Raw genomic sequence first — 19,339 nt, forward strand, 5'->3', positions numbered from 1 at the left:
TGAACTCATTGTCATTGGCTGTACTTATGAGATTCAAGAGCGAAAGACTACAAGTGCCAAGAGGAAGCGTTCTATGAAAGATGGAGCCACATTTTGTTAGTTTTGTAATTACCTGTCTCATGTAATAACATTGTTTTTTTTTGGGTGGGGTGGGGGGCGGGGGGGGGGGGGGGGGGGGGGGGGGGGGGGGGGGGGGGGGGTTAGGATGCCACAAGTTACAGCACAGCCGCACAGGGCAGTGTAAATAAAACCTGTAAAGTGTCACAGGTTACAGTTACAACATCATCAGACTGTACTGCTACATTTTCATATGTCCATTGGAGTTGATCGTGGGAAGACAGCCTGCCTCAGATTCGATGGTCCTTGAGGCAGGACTGCTTAGCGGTCATCGTGGCGCAACGGAGCAGCTTGGAACATCGCCACCTATGTTCGCAGACTGTTGGGTACCGCCCAGATTTGAGCAAGACCCAACCTCTCTTGGCGAGGCGATCGTTGGAGGGCAGCCGGCCTCAGATCAGATGGTTCTAGAGGCATGGCTGCTCAGCGGTCCCTGCGGCGCAACAACCCCTCCCTCCAGCGTTCCAGGCAGTGCTAAGGTCGGGCGTCCATCCCTGGGGCATGGGGAGACCAGTGATGCAGAGCCAACCACGACGGGCCAGGCTGATCATGCGGGTGCATCTGGCGACCAGGAGGGGACAGAGGTCCCACCGTCCTCACCATCAAAGGCACACACCACAGGTGTGCTTTCGGCCCAGTGCATGGATGCCGGACCGCAAGTTGAGGCGGCCGACGGCACGGCAACGGGTGTCGTTCAGGCAACCGACGAGCTGACCGCTGAGGGCACGCCCACACCGAGGGAGGCCACCAAGCGACTATCCAGGCTCATTGAGGAGGTCCAAGTAATGAGACAACCACCTCTCATGAGCTCCCCGCCCAAGCATCGTTTTCTACATTTCACCTGCTCGAATTCGTATTTTTGGACAAATTCAAATTTGGTACGAAATACGGAATACCAAATTCGAAAATGGAATGGAAACGATTTAAGTGTTTTTTCCCGACAGTTTTCTACTTTTCGCTTTTTATTTGGAATATCCCATTTTTGAAATTCAGTTTATGCCGTTTTTGGCCCACTAGAAGTTCAGCCTTAGAAAATTTGTTTCTTTTCCATACGATCTCGGATGAAGATGATTTTTATATAAAAATTGTAGCTCTCCACGAGATCTACATCTTTCTAGTTTTTAGTTTTTTCATTTGAGGTCGTTAAATGTTCAAAAATTAGACAAAATTTTCAGCAGTATATGAATCGTTTACAAGCGCTTGTTGCCTTAGAAAAATCATAAGTTTCTTATATGGTGTCAAATGGAGACTTGGTCCTACGGATCAATATTCCATATTGATCTTTCGTATACCAACTGTGTTCGACATAATTTCGCTCGAATTAGTCCGTTTTTGAAATTCTCGGTATTCCGCAAGTTCGTGTTCGTTTTCGTATCCAGCTTTACCGCTTTCGCTTTCGTTTTCATATTCAAATATATAAGTAGAAAACGGTAGAGAGATTTTCCGACCGTTTTTATCCCTATACTATACCTGAGAAAGTTTAGGTCAATTTAGAAAATTTTAACTCACAGCCTGTGGCGTGTGAAATGTGAAATCGTCACATAATGCTGAGCTGAGCACTAAGCTTATTTCCTGCATGCATTTCATTTCCACGGTAATGCGGAAGTTTCTTAGTTTGATTTGGATATTTGGTCATTGCACCAAGAAGTACAGGAAAGTGATGTTTATTTGGGGCACGTTTGCGACCCTGGCCCGGAGGCCCGGCTGCGCCCGTGGGCTGCAACTTGCCATGTTTGTGGTCGTGGACCGCGAGCGAGCCTGGCTTCCCAGAGCCAAAAACGCCCTCTCCGCCTGGCCCTCTGGAAACGACCAAAACCCTCGTTTCTTTGGAGCCGAGCTCGTGGCGGCGCACGCAGGCGATTTTGGGCGGCGGCGGGGTGGCTCGCGCGGGCTCTGGCGGGAAGGGGAAACTTCTTCGCGCGCGTCCCCGCTCCCCGCTCCCGCTCTGGCCGCCGCGCGCGAAGCGAAATGGCGGCGGTTTCGCCAGGCCTTTATATATGGGTTCCCACTCTCCACTCTCTTCTTCTTCCACTCGGTGCTTGCTCTTCCACCTCCCTCGTGAGAGACCGGCGGTGAGTGGTGGTGTGTGGCGGCGGCGGCGACCTCCGGCTGGTTGTGGGTTCGGTCACCGGCGCCAAGGTTCTTCGCCGTGTCCCCGCTCCGGCTGCTGCTGGGACTCCGTGGCGGCGGTGTTCCTCTTCTTCTCCGTCCGCGTCTGCTTCGTCTTCTTCCCGATCTGCATCCTCTACTTCCAGATCTGCCTCCTCTCCGTTGTTTGGACCCCGAGCCAAGGTGAAATCGACCCCCAATCTTCTTTTTTGTGGTGCTTCTTGAAGTTCTTAGGGTTTCTTGTTCGTTGCTGTTCATGATCTGTTAGGGTTTCATACTTGTTATAACTGCTTCATGCTCCTATTAGGGTTACTTGTACCTTGTTGTTCTTGATCTGTTGGGATCGTGATCTGTTAGGGTTGTTGATCTGTTTCAGATTAGTATTATACCTTGTTGTTCATAACTGTTTGATGCAGTTGTTAGTGTTACTTGTACCTTGCTGTTCTTGATCTGTTAGGGATGTTGATCTGTTTCTGATTACTATTGCTCTGAGTTTTTTGTTCCATCATTGGTCGATGATGTTGTCCAAATTTAGCACTGGGAGGCATCACATACAAGATGCAGCCGTGCTTTTGTTCATATGCATTCATTTCACATTCATGTTGATGCCTAGCAGGGTACATTAAGCTGAAATCATGTTACATTTTTACATGCTTGTAGATGGATCTGTCTTTGAGCCGTGACATGCTGTGTAGGAAGGCAGCTGCCTTGACTGTTGTTATGGTTTTCTTTGTATCCACTAGGCTGAAAAGGAAAACCCCTGAACCTAAAACCCCACTGTCTGATCCTATAGCACTGGCCCTGGTTAGAGATGAAAATGAACAGCACAGACAGAGAACACTGAGAATGATATACAACTCCACTGATTCAGAGTGTATTTCTATGATTAGGATGAAGAGAGCTGCTTTTTTAAGTTAGTGAGAACTTTTAGAGAGAGGAGTCTTGTCACTGATAGGGAGGAGGTGTCAGTAGAAGAGTAGGTTGCCATGTTTTTACATGTTGTAGGGCACAACCAAAGATTTAGGGTTGTCCACCAGTCCTTTAGGAGGTCCATCCAAACTGTCCACAAGCACTTCCATCAGGTGTTGTATGCTGTGGGTGAGCTTAGGAATGAAATGATAAAGCCAGCTAGCACTATCACTCACCCAAAGATTCTTGGAAGCCATACATGGAATCCATATTTTAAGGTACCTTGCTGTGATGGAGATGCCTGGCTTCAGTGAGGAGGCACTTATTATTGCATACACCTTCCTCCTGGACAACAAGGCCCAAGGCAGGGGCTTTGTGAACATGAGTGATGCCCACAGGGCCCTTTGGCTTAGGACCTTCCTGGCAAAAAACTACTATGTGTAGTTTCACTACACATGAAGGGCTAGAAGGCCAGGAGGGGGTTGACTATAGAGATGTATAGTTCCTCCACCCCCCTCACCCACTCTCTCTTCTTTTGACAACAGGAGCTTTTGTGCAGTCTGCTTGTTATTTTGACACCTGACCTTGATGGTGTAGTTTGCCTAAGAGGGTGGCTAACAATAGGCAAGGATTTGGGAACATTTGAGCCCTTGGCTGTTGGGCTGAACTTGGTATTGTAAGAAACTTATTTATAGCCTCTGTTGGCTACTTTTTATTTGATAACTAGTTGCCTATTTGTGTTGTTTATGTCCTGGTGGTAACTGTGGGATTTAAAGGCCTATGATGCATAAAACAAACATGAGGTGGCTACCTTATTCTTGTTTTGATGGTTTTGTTGTTGTGCTTTGTTCTTTATTTGCCTATCCTTCCATTCTACACTTATGCTCAGTTGTACTCCATAGCAACAACATCCTCTTGTGATGGCTGATGGCAGTGAGTGCAACTGTTGTTTATTTGCCTCTTTATTTGGTTCTTACAATTCTTGGTAGCCACCAATGACTAAACAAGGAAAAAAACCACTAAACTACTAAGCTGAGGCTAATTTTTTTATCAAGTAGCCGATGATGTTCACCATCATTCAAACTGAATGGTCGACTGAGGCATGTCATTCAGACCACTTACATGTTCTACATTTGGTTGGTTTCAGAGAATGCCTCCTTGCTATGTGGTCTTTGAAGGGAAGAAACATGTGATTTATTTTACATGGTATGAGTGTGCTAAGCAATTGCTTAGGGAAGAAGGGGCTATCTATCAGAAGTACAACAACTATGATGATGCTCTTAGAGATTTTAATGCAAGGGTGCCTCAAGAATCCTTGCTGTTACCAATTGATGCCCCTCATGGGGATGCATCAGCATCCCATGAACCGGTGACAGCTCAAGATTCTGAAAATCTATCCTCATTCATCTGGGCTGCAAGGCTGTTGCAAAAATGTTGTCATCTTGATCTTGTTTATGGTTGTAGTTGGTCTGTCACTCAAGCTGTTCATGTGCCACAGCTGTTGTTTTAATTAGACCGATGATGACACAATATGATGACTGCATTAGCTGAAATATTCCATATTGAAGTACAGGAAAGTGATGTTCATTTGCTGACCATAGAAACCTTAACTAGTGAATCCATTATTACCAGGCACTTAGCAGAATATTCAGCATGCTCGGTTGTGGGGAAAATTAGCTGAATCTGACGACCAAGTCTCTGTCTCTCTGCTCCCATGGCCCCACCTGGACCCCATAGGTCCCACGCACGCCTCTCCACTCTCCGGGTCAAGGCAAAAGCAGAGCAGCAGATCCTCCCACTCCCTCCTCTTCTTCACCTGCTCCGCCGGCCTTCGCTGCTCGCGCCCACCCGGCCAACCACTAATCATCATCCACCATGGAAGCAGATCCGCCACCGCCGGCGAGCGCGCTGATGGAGGAGCTGGTGGAGGAGGTCCTGCTGCGCTCCCCACCTGCCGACCCGGCGAGCCTCGTCCGGGCCGCGCTCGTCTGCAGGCGCTGGCGCCGCATCGTCACGGGCCCGCGGTTCCGCCGCCGCTACCGCGACCTCCACCTCCACCGCGGGGGGTCTCCCTCGCCCCCGATGCTGGGCTTCCTCTCCAGCGCCGGCGCGGGCACCCGCTTCGTGCCCACCTCCACCTTCCGCCCCGCACCCCTCTTCGGCGGCTGGCGCGCGCTCGACGCCCGCCACGGCCGCGCCCTTCTGCGTCGGGACACCGGCCGCGACGCGCCCGTGGACTGCCAGCTCGCTGTCTGGGACCCCGCCACGGGCCGCCGCACGGACCTGCCCCGCCTCCCCTGGTCGCCCCACTACCCCTACAGCTGGAACGCCGCGGTGCTCTGCTCCGCCTCCACCGCCGCCGCCTGCGACCACCTCGACTGCTCCGGCCGCGGCGGTGGCCACTTCCTCGTCGTCGTGGTGGGCACCAACCACGCGGAGATGTTCGCCCACTTCTACTCGTCGGAGACGGGGACCTGGAGCGCGCCCGCGTCCGCTCGGCACCCCGACGACAACGTCGACTTCGCGCCCAGCGCGCTCGCGGGGAACGCGCTCTACTTCGCGTTCCAGACGGGGGCGGCGGCCCTGGAGTTCGATTTGCGCACGCGGGAGATGGCGGTGGTTCGCCTGCCGCCACCACGCTTCGACTGGCAGCGCGTTGTGCTCTCCGCTAGGGATGATGGTCGTCTGGGACTCGCCACGGCAGGCAAGTCCACGATCTACCTGTGGGCGAGGGAGGCGCCGTCTCGTGGAGATGGGAATTGGGTGCAGACCAGAGCCATCGAGCTCGACACGCTGCTCCCTGCTGGTGCCATTTCAGCCTTTCCTGATGTGGTTAGCTTTGTGGATGGCGTTGGTGTCGTTTTTGTGAGGACGGGTGATGGGCTCTTCACCATTGATCTGAAGTCTCTCCAGGTCACAAAGGTATCGAGGGATACTGCCTTCTCCAGCATTTTTCCCTACATCAGCTTCCACACTCCAGGTAATTGCCTTTATCCCAGTCGCAGTAGCTCTGCTTGTATGTGATGAGCGATGAGTTAGTAAAGTGGAATATCACGATCCAATAAAAGAAAATGTGTTACCCTTATATAGGTATGCCACCAGCCCACCACGCTTCAAATCTGCAGATATGCCTAGAATTGTTTTGTCCTCTGTTATGTAGGCAGGCCCAGTAAAAACTACCCAGTAGGAGAGTGGAAAAACAAAAACAATGGTATTACCTACATGAGCTTGTACACTTTAAATTTCTTGGATACGATCTTTCAATGTCACCTGATAACATAGATGATATCAATGCCACACAAAGGGTAGCTGTTACCTGGTAGCCTGTTTGATTGCCCAGCAACATGTTTTTTCGTGCACGGTCAGAAACCATTTTCTAATAAGCGGTAATAGGTTTCAACCAGCTGATGTTATTTCCTAAATTTGTGTATTTCTGTAGCAATGGAAGTTGCCTCAACTGGTGAGGGGCCAAGTTCAGGTGCATAAGGTGCTTATGTGCAGGTTTCTCAGTCAAGGGGAAACTTAGTTGCTTCTCGGTGGGTTCTTGGTTTTAACTCAAGAGCTCTATGTTTTGTCTAAAGGATTCTATCTTGTAAATTTGTTAGTTTGATCACTGCTTTGTGTGTAAACTGGTAAGTCTTTGTGTTCTCCTGAATTGTAGCTTGCAAAGAATCCTAGAATGAATGTGATTTCCCTTCTGTGTGCATATGTATGCTCAAGAAAACAAGCATTTGAAGTTAATGTTCTGCGCTTCCATACGTGCTGTGTAACTTTTGCTTAATTTTAGTTTGATTCCATATTATTAGAATATGAATAGCCTAGAATTTGTATAGTCTAGAATGAAGAGTCTTAGTAGTTGAAGAGTCATGTAACTCCTTTATAAACTCTTGATCAATCAATGGAACAGCAGGGATTATTCCTCTCACACATATCTTATGGCCTGAAACATGAGAACTGAGGAAGAAAGGAAATAATAATTCCTGACATCCAGTTTGTGCCATTTTCAATATTAGGAGGTGTTCAAAGCTCTGAAGTATTCAATTAAATTTTCGTAAGCACCAGTCATCAAAATGTCCAGGCCTATATGAAGGGTATGAGGTCTGCATGGATGATTTCAGTACTTCAGTTCATACAGAAATTCTTAAAAGTCCTAGCTAGGAATGGGTCTTGACTGTGTCTACTGAGTCGTATGTTTTGTTCACTCACAGAAGAAAACACAAGAAATTGTTGAAAGGGTGACTGGATGTGGTCAATGATCAGACAGTAACATCGCACTCTGAACAGTTAAAAAAATCCCATAGGACAGGCATGCATATATTGATTGATTTTTAGTCATTCTTATTCTGTATTCTGTACGTACTCTTCAGCTGCATTTTCCTGATTGTAAAGGATTTAAGATACATTTTTCATATTTAATCAAGATATTGTCAGAGTATGTGCTATTCCATTGCTCAGGTAATGTTTGCAGAGTGCTATCCTTCTGAAATACGGAGTAACACTGAGAGTTGGGAATTTGTAGTGCAAACTCTGGCCTAGAGGCAACTCGTGTTCAGTCAGTTAGCCAAAAAGTCCAACACAGGACACTGGTTAATATAGTTATTAGCGGTTATACAGAGCATACATCAGTTTGTAATCTAACAATCTGATTTCTGTGACTCTCGTATCATAAGTTCTCTACAGAGAAATTACATAGTAGATAGTGATGTATGAAAGTGTAAGCAAGTAAATAAAAAATCAGTAGAAAGGGTCAGAATTCAACAGTCAAGGGCTGTACCTATCGAAGTAGACAATCAGTAGAAAGTGTAAGCAACTAAATAAAAAGTCGATAAGAATATTAAGGTAAGGGTCCCAAAAGTCATACATGTGAATGGACTATTGACTCTCTCAATTTAGATTTTTCTATATGTTTTTGCTTCTTGAGCCCAATTGTTCTTATATGCCCTTCTCCTTTGAGTTCTGATGTGAAGCATAGAATACAGACTACAGAGTGAGTTTCAGAAACATCAATACTCATCTTGTGTTTTCTTAGTTCTTACCCTTCCTGCAGCGTTGTCTTCCTAAGGAGCAAGAGAGAAATCCCAAATGGAAACTTTCCTCTCTGCAGTCCTGGGTGAGCTGATATCTCGATCCATAAATTTCATCATCAACAAGTGGTCAACACCACTGAAACTGAACATGGAGGAAAGCCTACAAAGGGCTCTTCTCAGAGCACAGGTCATCATTGAGGAGGCCATGGGACGGCAAATCACAAATCAAGCCATGCTCCTGCAGCTGGGCATGCTGAGGGATGCCATGCACCGAGGCTATTACGCACTTGATGCGTTCAGGTACCAGCCTCACTATGGAGAAGATGGCAATGATCCAGCTGCTAGGCAGTTTATGCCCCTATCCAAGGTACCTTCTGCAAAGGATCCCTATTTCTCCAGTCGAACTATACAGTTTCAGGAACAACTACGAGAGGCGCTTGACAGATTGAGCTCCATGATTGTTGATCTGAATGAGTTGGTCATGTTCTTGATGAGTTACCCTCGCCTGTATCGCCAGCCTTACAGCATGCATATCCTTCTGGGTAACTGCATGTTTGGTCGCCAGATGGAAGCAGAACTTGTCATTAATTTCCTTTTGCACACAAAACCTCATAGTTCCGAAGAATTGGATGTTCTGCCAGTTGTTGGTCCACTCAGAGTCGGTAAGAGTACCCTAATCGCTCATGTTTGCAAAGATGAAAGAGTATGTGGTTATTTCTCAGAAATCTTGTGGCTGCACAACCGTGATTTTATGGATGGTGAGCTAACTTTCAGACAGGGATGTGCAATGAATCGTCGAAATTGTTTGTCAAACTTGAAGAAAGGCAAGAGACTGCTAGTTGTTATTGAACTATACGGTAATCTCTGTGAAGATGCATGGAATAGGTTTTACCTTGCTTCCAAACAGAGGTTTCCTAGTGGTAGTAAAATCATAGTGACAAGCTGTTCAGACAAGATTGTAAAGTTTGGAACGACACCAGCTCTAACTCTGGAGTACATGTCCCTTGAGGCTTACTGGTATTTCTTCAAGACACTTACATTTGGAAGCATGGATCCTGAGACGCACCCTAGGTTTGCACAAATGGCCATGGAGATAGCCAGACTGCAGAATCGTTCAATCAATTGTGCATATATCACCTCTTATTTGTTGAGGGACAATTTTAACATACACTTTTGGTGTAAGGTGCTGATCTTCCTGAGAGGGTTCATCCAGAAGCATATCTCCAAATTCGGTGTGCATCCTTTTGATCTTCTAAACCAAAACAAACCTGTACTGCATGGAAGAATGGCTTCACCTTCCGAAGATTTCATGATTTGTCATCAGTATCACCGCTTTCCCGATGAGGAGGTTCCAGAGATAAGAGTCCAAGATGTGCTGTATGGAAGCATTAAGAAACATGGAAAATTTGAGGTCCTAGCATGGAGATCTCAGATACCCCCCTACTACAGCTATGTCAATGCTTGTGAGATTCGGGAGCGAAAAATTACAGGTGCAAAGAGGAAGCACTGTATGAAAGACGGTGCCACATTCTGTTAGTTGTATCATTTCCTGGTTTGTGCAGGAACATATATAATTTTATTCACTTTTTTCGGGTAGGATGTCTTAAGTTAGAGCAGAGTCAATTCTGAAGTGTGCTACATTTTCATTTTTTTTATAAAGGAAGCTTTTATTAAAACCTCAGAAGCAATGCATCGAGTTGATACAAAGCCAAAGAGGGCAACTTCCGGCGTCTGCCTAACATGAGGCACATAGCCAAAGAAAGAGAAGAAACCTGGTACAATCTAGTGACTATCAATTCGTAAGCTAGACCGCCACCCATGTGCTTGGTAGAAAAAATACTTGGCCACCTGCGTCAACTGTTATGATACCGCTACAACTGTATCCTGCAAATTCGGCTTTTGTAGGATAGCCCAAGTACGTAGCCAATGGGTAACCAAATAGATAACCTGCATAGAAGAAACAGATTTTTTCTTTTCGAAAACAATATCATTTCTGCTGAGCCAAATAGACCAACAAGTCGCAGCTCCTCCTAACAGGAGTAAAAGCTTGACATCTTTGTTGACACCTCTTAGCCAGCCATTGAACATATGACCTATATTGTGGGGTTTTAAAAGACCTGTCGCAACATGAATAAAAGACCAAATTGAACAAGCAAACCGGCAGTCAAAGAACAAGTGCTTAATTGTCTCTTCTTTGTGATAAAAGAAACAAGTTTTACTACCTTGCCAATTGCGCTTTACTAGGTTATCCTTTGTCAATATAACTCCTCGTTGTAGGTACCACAGGAAAATTTTTATTTTCAGTGAGGCTTTCATTTTCCAAATGAGTTTGTTAATGTTTGGGATATCAGTATGTAATAACGCTTGATAGTGTGACTTCACCGAGAATTTTCCATTTGGATGTAAATTCCAGCGAAACTCATCTTGCTACATTTTCATATCTGAAGTGTAAGTGCTTATATCTACTTAATGACACATGAGTTAGAGGCATATGTTTTCATGGGATATGGTGAATCCTTCCCTGTTGTTGGTTTTACTCCAGAATCCAGATAGCAGCCTCAGCCTGGGCTTCAAGCCTGTGTTTTCGGTTTTATCTTTTCAGTTCAACCAAGCAGGCCATGTTTGGCGGTTTTGCATGACTGGTTGCAAGCCAAGCAGAGTCTCTTTGGTTCAAGAAGATTTGGCATCCCACCAATCTCTGGCCCAGAAAGAGTTGGAAATTGAGTCGAGTTAGTTGTAATAAAAAAATTTCACATCACATGATTGCAAAGGCATACAGATCTGTCAAGGACCTGTACTGTAACTGTGCAGCAGTTTGATCTGGTATACTACTTGCTCTGTTTTCTTGCGTACACTTGAATGACTGCAACCAGAATTTATGTACTTGCTCCTCTGAGATTCTAATCTCATTGTCTTCTCTTATCATAGTCATAGTGCTCAAATCACACCAACTTAAAGGTATCTACTGCAATATGCTAAGTAAAAATTCAGTTAACAAGCTTTGAGGACAAGTTATATGCTGAAAAAAGTACCTACCCTGAAGGAATAAAAAAAAAGTGTTATCTACACGTGTCAAGCGCCTCAACGCCCAACGTCGCCGGACCGCGGCTATGTAACTCGTAGTCGCGCTCCAGGCCTTCACCGTGACAAGATCTCACCGGCGGCTTGAGAGAGGGTTTGGGAGAGAGGAGCAACTTTAGGGTAAATGATCTTGCTTAATTCTCTCCAAGTTTGTTACACAGCATATATGGCCAATGGCCCAACCAACTGTCCTATAATTAAGGCATGCAAAAGGAAACTAAATCCTATCTTTCTAAACTTAGCCACTGACGGTGGCACCAGCCTTGGCCGCGCGCTCCGCGGCCCTCCTGATGTCACGACGGCGCCTATAGGTGCGCCCGTACATGACATCTCTCCCCCCCTCGACGTTCAGCTCGTCCTCGAGCTGAAACTGGGGAAATTTGTCGCTGAAGTCGGCAACATCCTCCCAGGTCGCACCAGCAGTGGACTGCCCTTTCCAGCGGATGAGCACCTGCCGAACACCCTTTGCCAGCCGGTACCGAACAGCCTGCTCCGGTTCTGGAGTCACCGCCCCATGATGAATGGGTGGGAGGGGAGGTGGCGTAGCCGGTGGTGCGCCGACGAACTTCTTGAGAAGGCCGACGTGGAAGACATCGTGCAGCTTGGCGCGCGGGGGCAGCGCTAGACGAACAGCCACCTGGTTGATGCACTCGGTGACTTGGTAAGGCCCGACGAAGCGCGGCTTCAGCTTGCCCTTGGGCGCCTGGGGAAGAGAGGAAGCTGCCCGTTGGCGAAGGCGCAGCAGCACCCAGTCACCCACGGCATAGGAGACCGGTCGATGCAGGCGGTCGTAGAACTTCTTCTGGACAGCCTGGGCTTGTTCCAGGCGATAGCGGACATCCGCTAGGAGCTCCTCGCGTGCAGCCATTGTCTTGGCCACCGCCGCCACCCGGGTCTCTCCAGGCTCATAAGAGCGGATGGAGGGGGGGTCTCTACCGTAGACCACCTTGAATGGAGTGTCCTTGAGCGACGATTGATACGCCGTGTTGTAGACGTACTCCGCCCATGGCAGCCATCGCAGCCACTGCCGTGGCCGATCCCCAGTGAGACACCGGAGGTACATGACGATGACTTTGTTGGCCGCCTCCGTTTGGCCATCGGACTGCGGGTGGAAGGCGGACGTCATGTGCAGCTTGGGCCCGGTGAGTCGCATCAGCTCCTGCCAGAACGTCGAGGTGAACACGGAGTCCCGGTCCGACACCATGGACTGAGGGATCCCGTGGAGGCGAACGATCTCGCTGAAGAACGCCTGGGCGACGGACTCTGCACTGTAGGGGTGAGCCAGTGGAATAAAATGGCAGTATTTGCTAAACCGGTCGACCACTGTGAGGATCACCGATTTGCCCCAACCGCGAGGCAGCGCCTCGATGAAGTCCAAGCCGACGTCGGACCACACGGCCTGGGGAACGGGCAGGGGCAGCAGCAGGCCCGCCGGGTGTAGGTGTTCAGACTTGTTGCGCTGGCACGTTGCGCAGGCGCGGACGAAGTCCTGGACCACGCGGCGCATGGCGGGGAAGTAGAAGTCCCGGCGGAGGCGATGTAGAGTCCGCTGCACCCCTTCATGTCCGTCGTCGTGCGTAGCAGCCACCACTTCGAGCAGCAGGGAGGAGTCCGGCGGGATGTAGAGTCGGTCAGCATACGCCACCATGCCGTCCAGCAGCGACCACGGCGCTCCCCTAGTGCCGGCTGCTAGTTCATCCCTGAGGGCGACCAGGGCTGGTTCTTGTCGTTGAGCATGACGAAGACGGTCGACGAAGTCGAAGCGAGGCGCGGACAGCGCCAAGACCGAGCCCACCTCGGTGGTGTCGCGCCGGGACAGCGCGTCGGCGACGGTGTTCGTGGCACCCGGCTTGTATTCCACCGAGAAGTCGAAACCGAGGATCTTGCCCACCCAATGGTGCTGCGGGATCGTCGAGAGGCGCTGGTCGAGGAGGAACTTGAGGCTGTAGTGGTCGGTGCGGACGAGGAACGCGCGGCCCCACAGGTACGGCCTCCAGTGGCGCACGGCGTGCACCAGCCCAATGAGCTCCCTCTCATACGCTGCCAGAGCGCGGTGGCGGGGGGCGATCGGCCTGCTGAAATAAGCGATCGGATGGTGCTCCTACAGCAAGACCGCCCCGAAGCCATGCGTGGACGCGTCACACTCAACGATGAAGCCCTTGGTGAAGTCGGGCAGCGCCAACACCGGGGCCGACGTCACGGCTGCCTTGAGCGCCTGGAAAGCTGCCTGGGCCGCGTCGTTCCAGGAAAAACCCTCCTTCTTCAGCAACGAAGTTAGGGGCGCCGCAATCTTGCCGTAGTCGTGGACGAATTTGCGGTAGTATCCGGCGAGGCCCAAGAAGCCACGCACCGCGCGCGTCGAGCGAGGGGCCGGCCAGTCGTGAATGGCCTACACCTTGGCCGGGTCCATGGCCACGCCTTGGGCGGAGATGATGTGGCCCAGGTATGCCACGGAAGGTGACCCAAAGATGCACTTGGATCGCTTGACGAAGAGGACATGGCGGTGAAGTTCGGCGAGGACGGCGCGGATGTGCCTCAAGTGATCTGCCCACGTCGTGCTGTAAATCAATATGTCATCAAAAAAGACAAGGACGAACCGGCGAAGAAATGGACGGAGCACGTCGATCATGAGCGCCTGGAATGTTGCCGGAGCGTTGCATAACCCGAATGGCATCACCAGGAACTCATAGAAGACGTCGTGGGTTCGGAACGCCGTCTTGTGTACATCAGCCGGCCGCATCCGGACTTGGTGATAGCCGGAGCGGAGGTCCAGCTTGGTGAAGAACCGCGCACCATGCAGCTCATCAAGGAGTTCGTCGACGACGGGGATGGGGAAAGCATCCTTTACGGTGAGGGCATTAAGAGCGCGGTAGTCCACGCAAAACCGCCAAGCCCCGTCCTGCTTCTTGACCAGCAATACCGGCGATGAGAACGCCGAATCGCTGCGGCGTACGATGCCTTGGTCCAGCATGGCGGCGCATTGCCGTTCCAGCTCGTCCTTGTGCGCCGCCGGGTAGCGGTAGGGCCGAACCACCACAGGTGTAGAGCCGGGCTTGAGGACGATGGCGTGATCCCGTGCTCGCTGCGGTGGCAGCCCCGCCGGCTCGGCAAACACCCCCTTGAAGGAGTGCAGCAGCTCCTCAAGGAGGGCGTTCGGTGTCGTGGTGGCGGCGAGTAGGGGTGGCCGACGGTCGGCGACGTCCGACCAGGAGACCTGTCGGCCTTGGTGCAGGAAGGAGACGGTGCGGGCGACGAAGTCCCACACTACCCGGCCAAGGGTGACCATCCATTGAGTCCCCAAGACGAGGTCATACCCCGCGAGCGGCATGACGAAGAGGTCGATGAAGAACGTCTCGCCCTCGATGAGGACCGGGGCGCGGCGGATGACGCCCGGGCAAGTGACGCGCTCGCCGTTGGCCACGGTGGCCGTGAGGCACGGGCGTGGCTGGATCGGCAGGCCGGTGCGGCGGGTGGCATCCTCGGCGATGAAATTATGTGTGGAGCCGGTGTCCAGGAGCGCGACGAGGGTGGTGGCGCCCAGGGAGACCCGCACCTGCATGGAATCACAGATGGGCATACCGGCCACTGCCCTGAGTGAGAAGACAGGGGCGCCGTCCTGCTGATCATCCCCCGCTGGTTCCTCGTCGGCGGCCGTGATCTCGACGCCGTTGAGGTAGAAGATGCGGCGGCAGACACGATTGTGGCCGCGGGAGTACGGCTCATTGCAGTTGAAACAGAGGCCGAGATGGCGCCGTTCCGCCTGTTCCTCCGGAGACAACCGCTTCAAAGGCGGGCCATCCTGTCGCGGCTGAGGCGCGGCCGCTGGTGGTGCAGGAAGGGCGAGCAGCGGCGGCTTAGGCGCCGGCGCTGGCAACAGGGTGCGAGGGGCTCCCCGGGTGGCCGGTGGGGGTAGCCGTGATAACTCCATCTGCTCGACCTGACGGGCGAGACTCATGGCCCCGGCGAGCGTCTCCGGATTGTGGATGCGGACGGCATGGCTCAACGGGGGAAGAAGGCCGCCGGTGTAGAGTTGGACGCGCTGGCCCTCCTCGAGCCGACCCGCGCGCGGCAGCAGAGTCTGGAACCTGTTGGAGTATTCCTCCACGGTCCCGGTGCGGCGACACTCCGACAACTCGAACAGGGGCGCCGAGCGGAGAGGTGGACCGAAACGAAGGTTGAGGAGGTCCTTGAATCGTCCCCATGGCGGCGTACCCTCGTCGTCCTGCAACTGGATGTACCACAGCTGCGCGGCGTCCTCCAGATTGTAGGAGGCCATCCACACGCGCTCCTCCGGCATGGTGCGCTGTTGGCGAAAATAGGATTCGCATTTGTTGATGAAGAGCATCGGATCGGTCTTGCCATCGAAGCGAGGGAAGTCAAGCTTCTGGAATCTTGGGGGCCGATCTAGATCACGAGGAGGCTCCTCGCGGCCGCCGCCGCCGTTGTCCGACGACGATGCTGACTTGTCCTTCATGGTGGCCATGTCAGCCTTCACGGAAGACAATTCAGTCTGGAACGACTTCATCATCTCCATGAGGTCCTTGATGGTGGGTTCAGCCATGGTGGTGGAGTGGCCGGTGGAAGGAGTGGACGTGGAAGGGGGTGGTGGAGGGCTAGAGCGGGTGGGAGAGGATGTACGTGACGCCGATACCAGGTTGTCAAGCGCCTCAACGCCCAACGTCGCCGGACCGCGGCTACGTAACTCGTAGTCACGCTCCAGGCCTTCACCGTGAGAAGATCTCACCGGCGGCTTGAGAGAGGGTTTGGGAGAGAGGAGCAACTTTAGGGTAAATGATCTTACTTAATTCTCTCCAAGTTTGTTACACAGCATATATGGCCAATGGCCCAACCAACTGTCCTATAATTAAGGCATGCAAAAGGAAACTAAATCCTATCTTTCTAAACTTAGCCACTGACGGTGGCACCAGCCTTGGCCGCGCGCTCCGCGGCCCTCCTAATGTCACGACGGCGCCTATAGGTGCGCCCGTACATGACAACACGAGCTTTTGAAATAACGTTTAAGTTGTTACTGTTAATGATTTAGCTAACACAAGGGGGTTAATTCCATCATTGGGAATTTATAGTGCAAAGTCTGGCCTGGAGGCAAACTCCTGTTCAGCCAGTTGGCTAAAAACTGCAACTGAGGACACTGCTTAATATAAATCAGTTGCTAAGCTAACAATCTGATTTTTGTGACCTTGATATCATAGGTGGGTCTACAGATTAATTACACAGATCATGAATGGTGATGCCTCGGTGGTTCACTTAGCGAAGGCATGGAATTCAACAGTCAAGGGCTGTACGGATTCTCTGGAAGTGTCCCAACTGGTAGCAAGTTCAAACAAAAATAAAAAGTCAGTCAGAGTAACCAGGTGAAGACGAAAGCAGTCCCAAAAGTCATAGATGTGAATGGACTATTGACTCTCAATTTAGTTGTTCTTATATTCCTTTGCTTCTTGAGCCCAACGACCTTTCTCTCCTTGGAGCTTTGATATGAAGCATAGAATACAGAGTTTCCAAAACATCAAAACTCATCCTATTGTGTTCTCTTCCTGAGGAGAAAGAGAGAACTCACATGGAAACTTTCCTTTCTGCAGTCCTGGGTGAGCTGATATCTCGATCCATAAATTTCATCAGTAACAAATGGTCGAAGCCGCTGACACTGAACATGGAGGAAAAGCCTACAAAGGGCTCTTCTCCGAGCAAAGATCATCAACGAGGAGGCCATGGGACGAAAATAAGCACCAAATGCTTTACACCCATCAATCTATGTAATGTGATATATATATACAAGGTAATTTCCAAATGTTTGGTCAGTCGCCTAAGACCCTTCTGGAACATGTCATCTCACCACGAAAGCGTGGATAAGTTGGGAGGAGAAATACCCAACTTTTGAATTGTACAGCGCTAGCGTGCAAGACTCGTCCAACACCTACCCAACGCAAAGGTTGGGTATGCATTGGAGTGGGCTAGTCAATACCGATCGACGCATATGAGTCAGACACGCATATGAGTGGGCTAGTCAATACCGATCGACGCTGTCAGCTAGCTTAGTGTTCTTATTATACATATGCCTGTGCCCTCCTTGTGTATGCATTGGAGTTCTTACAAGAAAGAAACGCATACATACATAGAGCTTGCTAGCACAAATACACAAATCCAGATGAAGCTACGATGGTGTCGCTAACGGAGATTTTCCTGTCTGCAATCTTAGGCGACCTAACCACTAGATGCATAGATTTCCTGGCGCGCAAGCGCCCCAATAAGCCTCCTGTGCTGGACGACGTGGAGGATCGCCTCCGCAGGGTCCTGCTCCGGGCGCAGGTCATCGTCGACGAGGCCATGGGGCGGCAGATCACAAACCAGGCCATGCTCCGGCAGCTGGACGCCCTGACAGACACCGTGCACCGAGGCTACTACACCCTCGACACCTTCAGATCCTTTCAGCAGGCTGAAAAAGAGGAGCCCAGGCCCAGCAGCAATGGTCAGACGACGATCGTGAGTCACCGGCTTTCTTCCCATTTCTCCAGAGTCGATCCATGTCTCTCCATTTTGACAAGCAGAGCTGTACACATCTCAAAAGAAATGCAGGAGGTGCTTGACACTTTGAGCGCCATGATTGTTGATGCACATGAACTAGTCCTGTTCTTGGCGAACTACGGTCACCGCATGTACCGCCAGCCTTACAGCATGCATCTCCTGCTGGGAAACTGCATGTTTGGTCGCCAGATGGAAGCACAATATGTCATCGACTTCCTTCTGCACACACAGCCTCCTGGTGGTGTCAAAGAACCGGTGGAGGTCCTGCCAATTGTCGGTCCCTGCGCAGTAGGAAAGAGCACACTAGTCGCTCATGTTTGTAAGGATGAAAGAGTCCGTGACCATTTCGCAGAAACCGTGTTCTTGAGCGACCAGGACTTTGCGTATGATGGGCTAGCAGCTTTCAGAGAAGGATTATCTGCAAAAAATCGCACGTCATCAGATCATGGGACAAGGAGAATGCTTCTTGTCGTGGAGGTAGCAGGCATAGACCTCGACGAAGATGTATGGAACATGCTGTATTCTGCATCTAAACATTGGATGCCCATGGGTAGCAAGATCATACTCACGAGTCGGTCCGTCAAGGTCGCAGAGCTTGGAACAACACAGGCTCTAACTCTGAAGCCTCTATCACATGAGGCGTACTGGTATTTCTTCAGGACGCTTGCATTCGGAAGCACAGATCCCACGTCGTCACACCCAAGGTTCATCAATCTGGCCATGGAGACTGTCACGGTGCTGAACGACATGATCATTGCAAATGTCATTGCCCGTATGATGAGGGACAGCTTTGGCATCCATTTCTGGGGCAAGTTGGCAGCATTCGTGAGATTGCAGTTTCAGAAACATGTGTTCAGGTTCGGTGGGCATCCATACGACCTTGTAAACCAGAACAAAACCTTGTATTTCGGGAGGATGAGGTCTGAACAGGTGGTTTGCTACCATCCGTACCGGCACTCTTCACAGAAGGAGGTTCCCAAGATCACCTTGCACGAAGTGATTAATGGAGATGCAGAGCTTCCTGCTGGGAGATTCCAAGTCCTGGCATGGAGTTCTCAGATACAACCTTACTACAGCTATATCTATGATTGTGAGATTCTGGAGCTGAAATCTACAGGCAACAAGAGGAAGCGCTCCGCGAAAAACGGAGGCCCACCTTCGATATGTTTGTGATTGTTAGGCTATCATATATAGGAGTATAAAATGAGTGCATGCTTTCATAGGTATCCCAAGTTATTGGCATGGGCAAACTGTAAGGTATGTAGAATGTTTACAAGGCATACATATACCGTAGTGTATTACTTACTACTCATTCCATAAGTAAACTGTAAGTGACCATTAGCAGTTCATATCATCTAATGGTGAAGTGGTTACCAGTGGTTTTAGTCCAGAGTCTGGGTTTTCAAAAGTTGCACTGTTTTCAGCCAGGAAATGGGGCAGAGCCCACTGTTCCGGCGCTACTTTAGCTTTCGGGCTCCATTAGCAAGCTCACATGGGTCCTCGACTAAACAGAGCTAAGCCGTAATAGCTCTAGTTTCGGCCCAAGCCCGAAGGGC

The 19,339-nt window shown here is 50.4% G+C and overlaps 3 protein-coding genes across 3 annotated transcripts; all 3 read left to right on the forward strand.

Moving 5' to 3' along the window:
• Window positions 1–4,938: 4,938 nt before the first annotated feature.
• LOC136544982 (F-box protein At5g03970-like) lies at window positions 4,939–7,036 on the forward strand. The gene is made up of 2 exons (XM_066537037.1): window positions 4,939–6,115; window positions 6,575–7,036. The coding sequence occupies exons 1-2, from the start codon at window positions 5,011–5,013 to the stop codon at window positions 6,619–6,621; spliced, it is 1,152 nt and encodes a 383-aa protein (XP_066393134.1). The 5' UTR covers window positions 4,939–5,010; the 3' UTR covers window positions 6,622–7,036.
• A 169-nt stretch (window positions 7,037–7,205) lies between these two features.
• On the forward strand, window positions 7,206–9,778 carry LOC136544981 (putative disease resistance RPP13-like protein 1). The gene has a single exon (XM_066537036.1). The coding sequence runs from the start codon at window positions 8,218–8,220 to the stop codon at window positions 9,697–9,699; it is 1,482 nt and encodes a 493-aa protein (XP_066393133.1). The 5' UTR covers window positions 7,206–8,217; the 3' UTR covers window positions 9,700–9,778.
• A 7,639-nt stretch (window positions 9,779–17,417) lies between these two features.
• On the forward strand, window positions 17,418–18,956 carry LOC136543165 (putative disease resistance RPP13-like protein 1). Its single transcript, XM_066535698.1, has one exon. The coding sequence runs from the start codon at window positions 17,418–17,420 to the stop codon at window positions 18,954–18,956; it is 1,539 nt and encodes a 512-aa protein (XP_066391795.1).
• Window positions 18,957–19,339: the final 383 nt, after the last annotated feature.

This window comes from Miscanthus floridulus, chromosome 3 (genome assembly GCF_019320115.1).
Source record: "Miscanthus floridulus cultivar M001 chromosome 3, ASM1932011v1, whole genome shotgun sequence".
NCBI lineage: Eukaryota > Viridiplantae > Streptophyta > Magnoliopsida > Poales > Poaceae > Miscanthus > Miscanthus floridulus.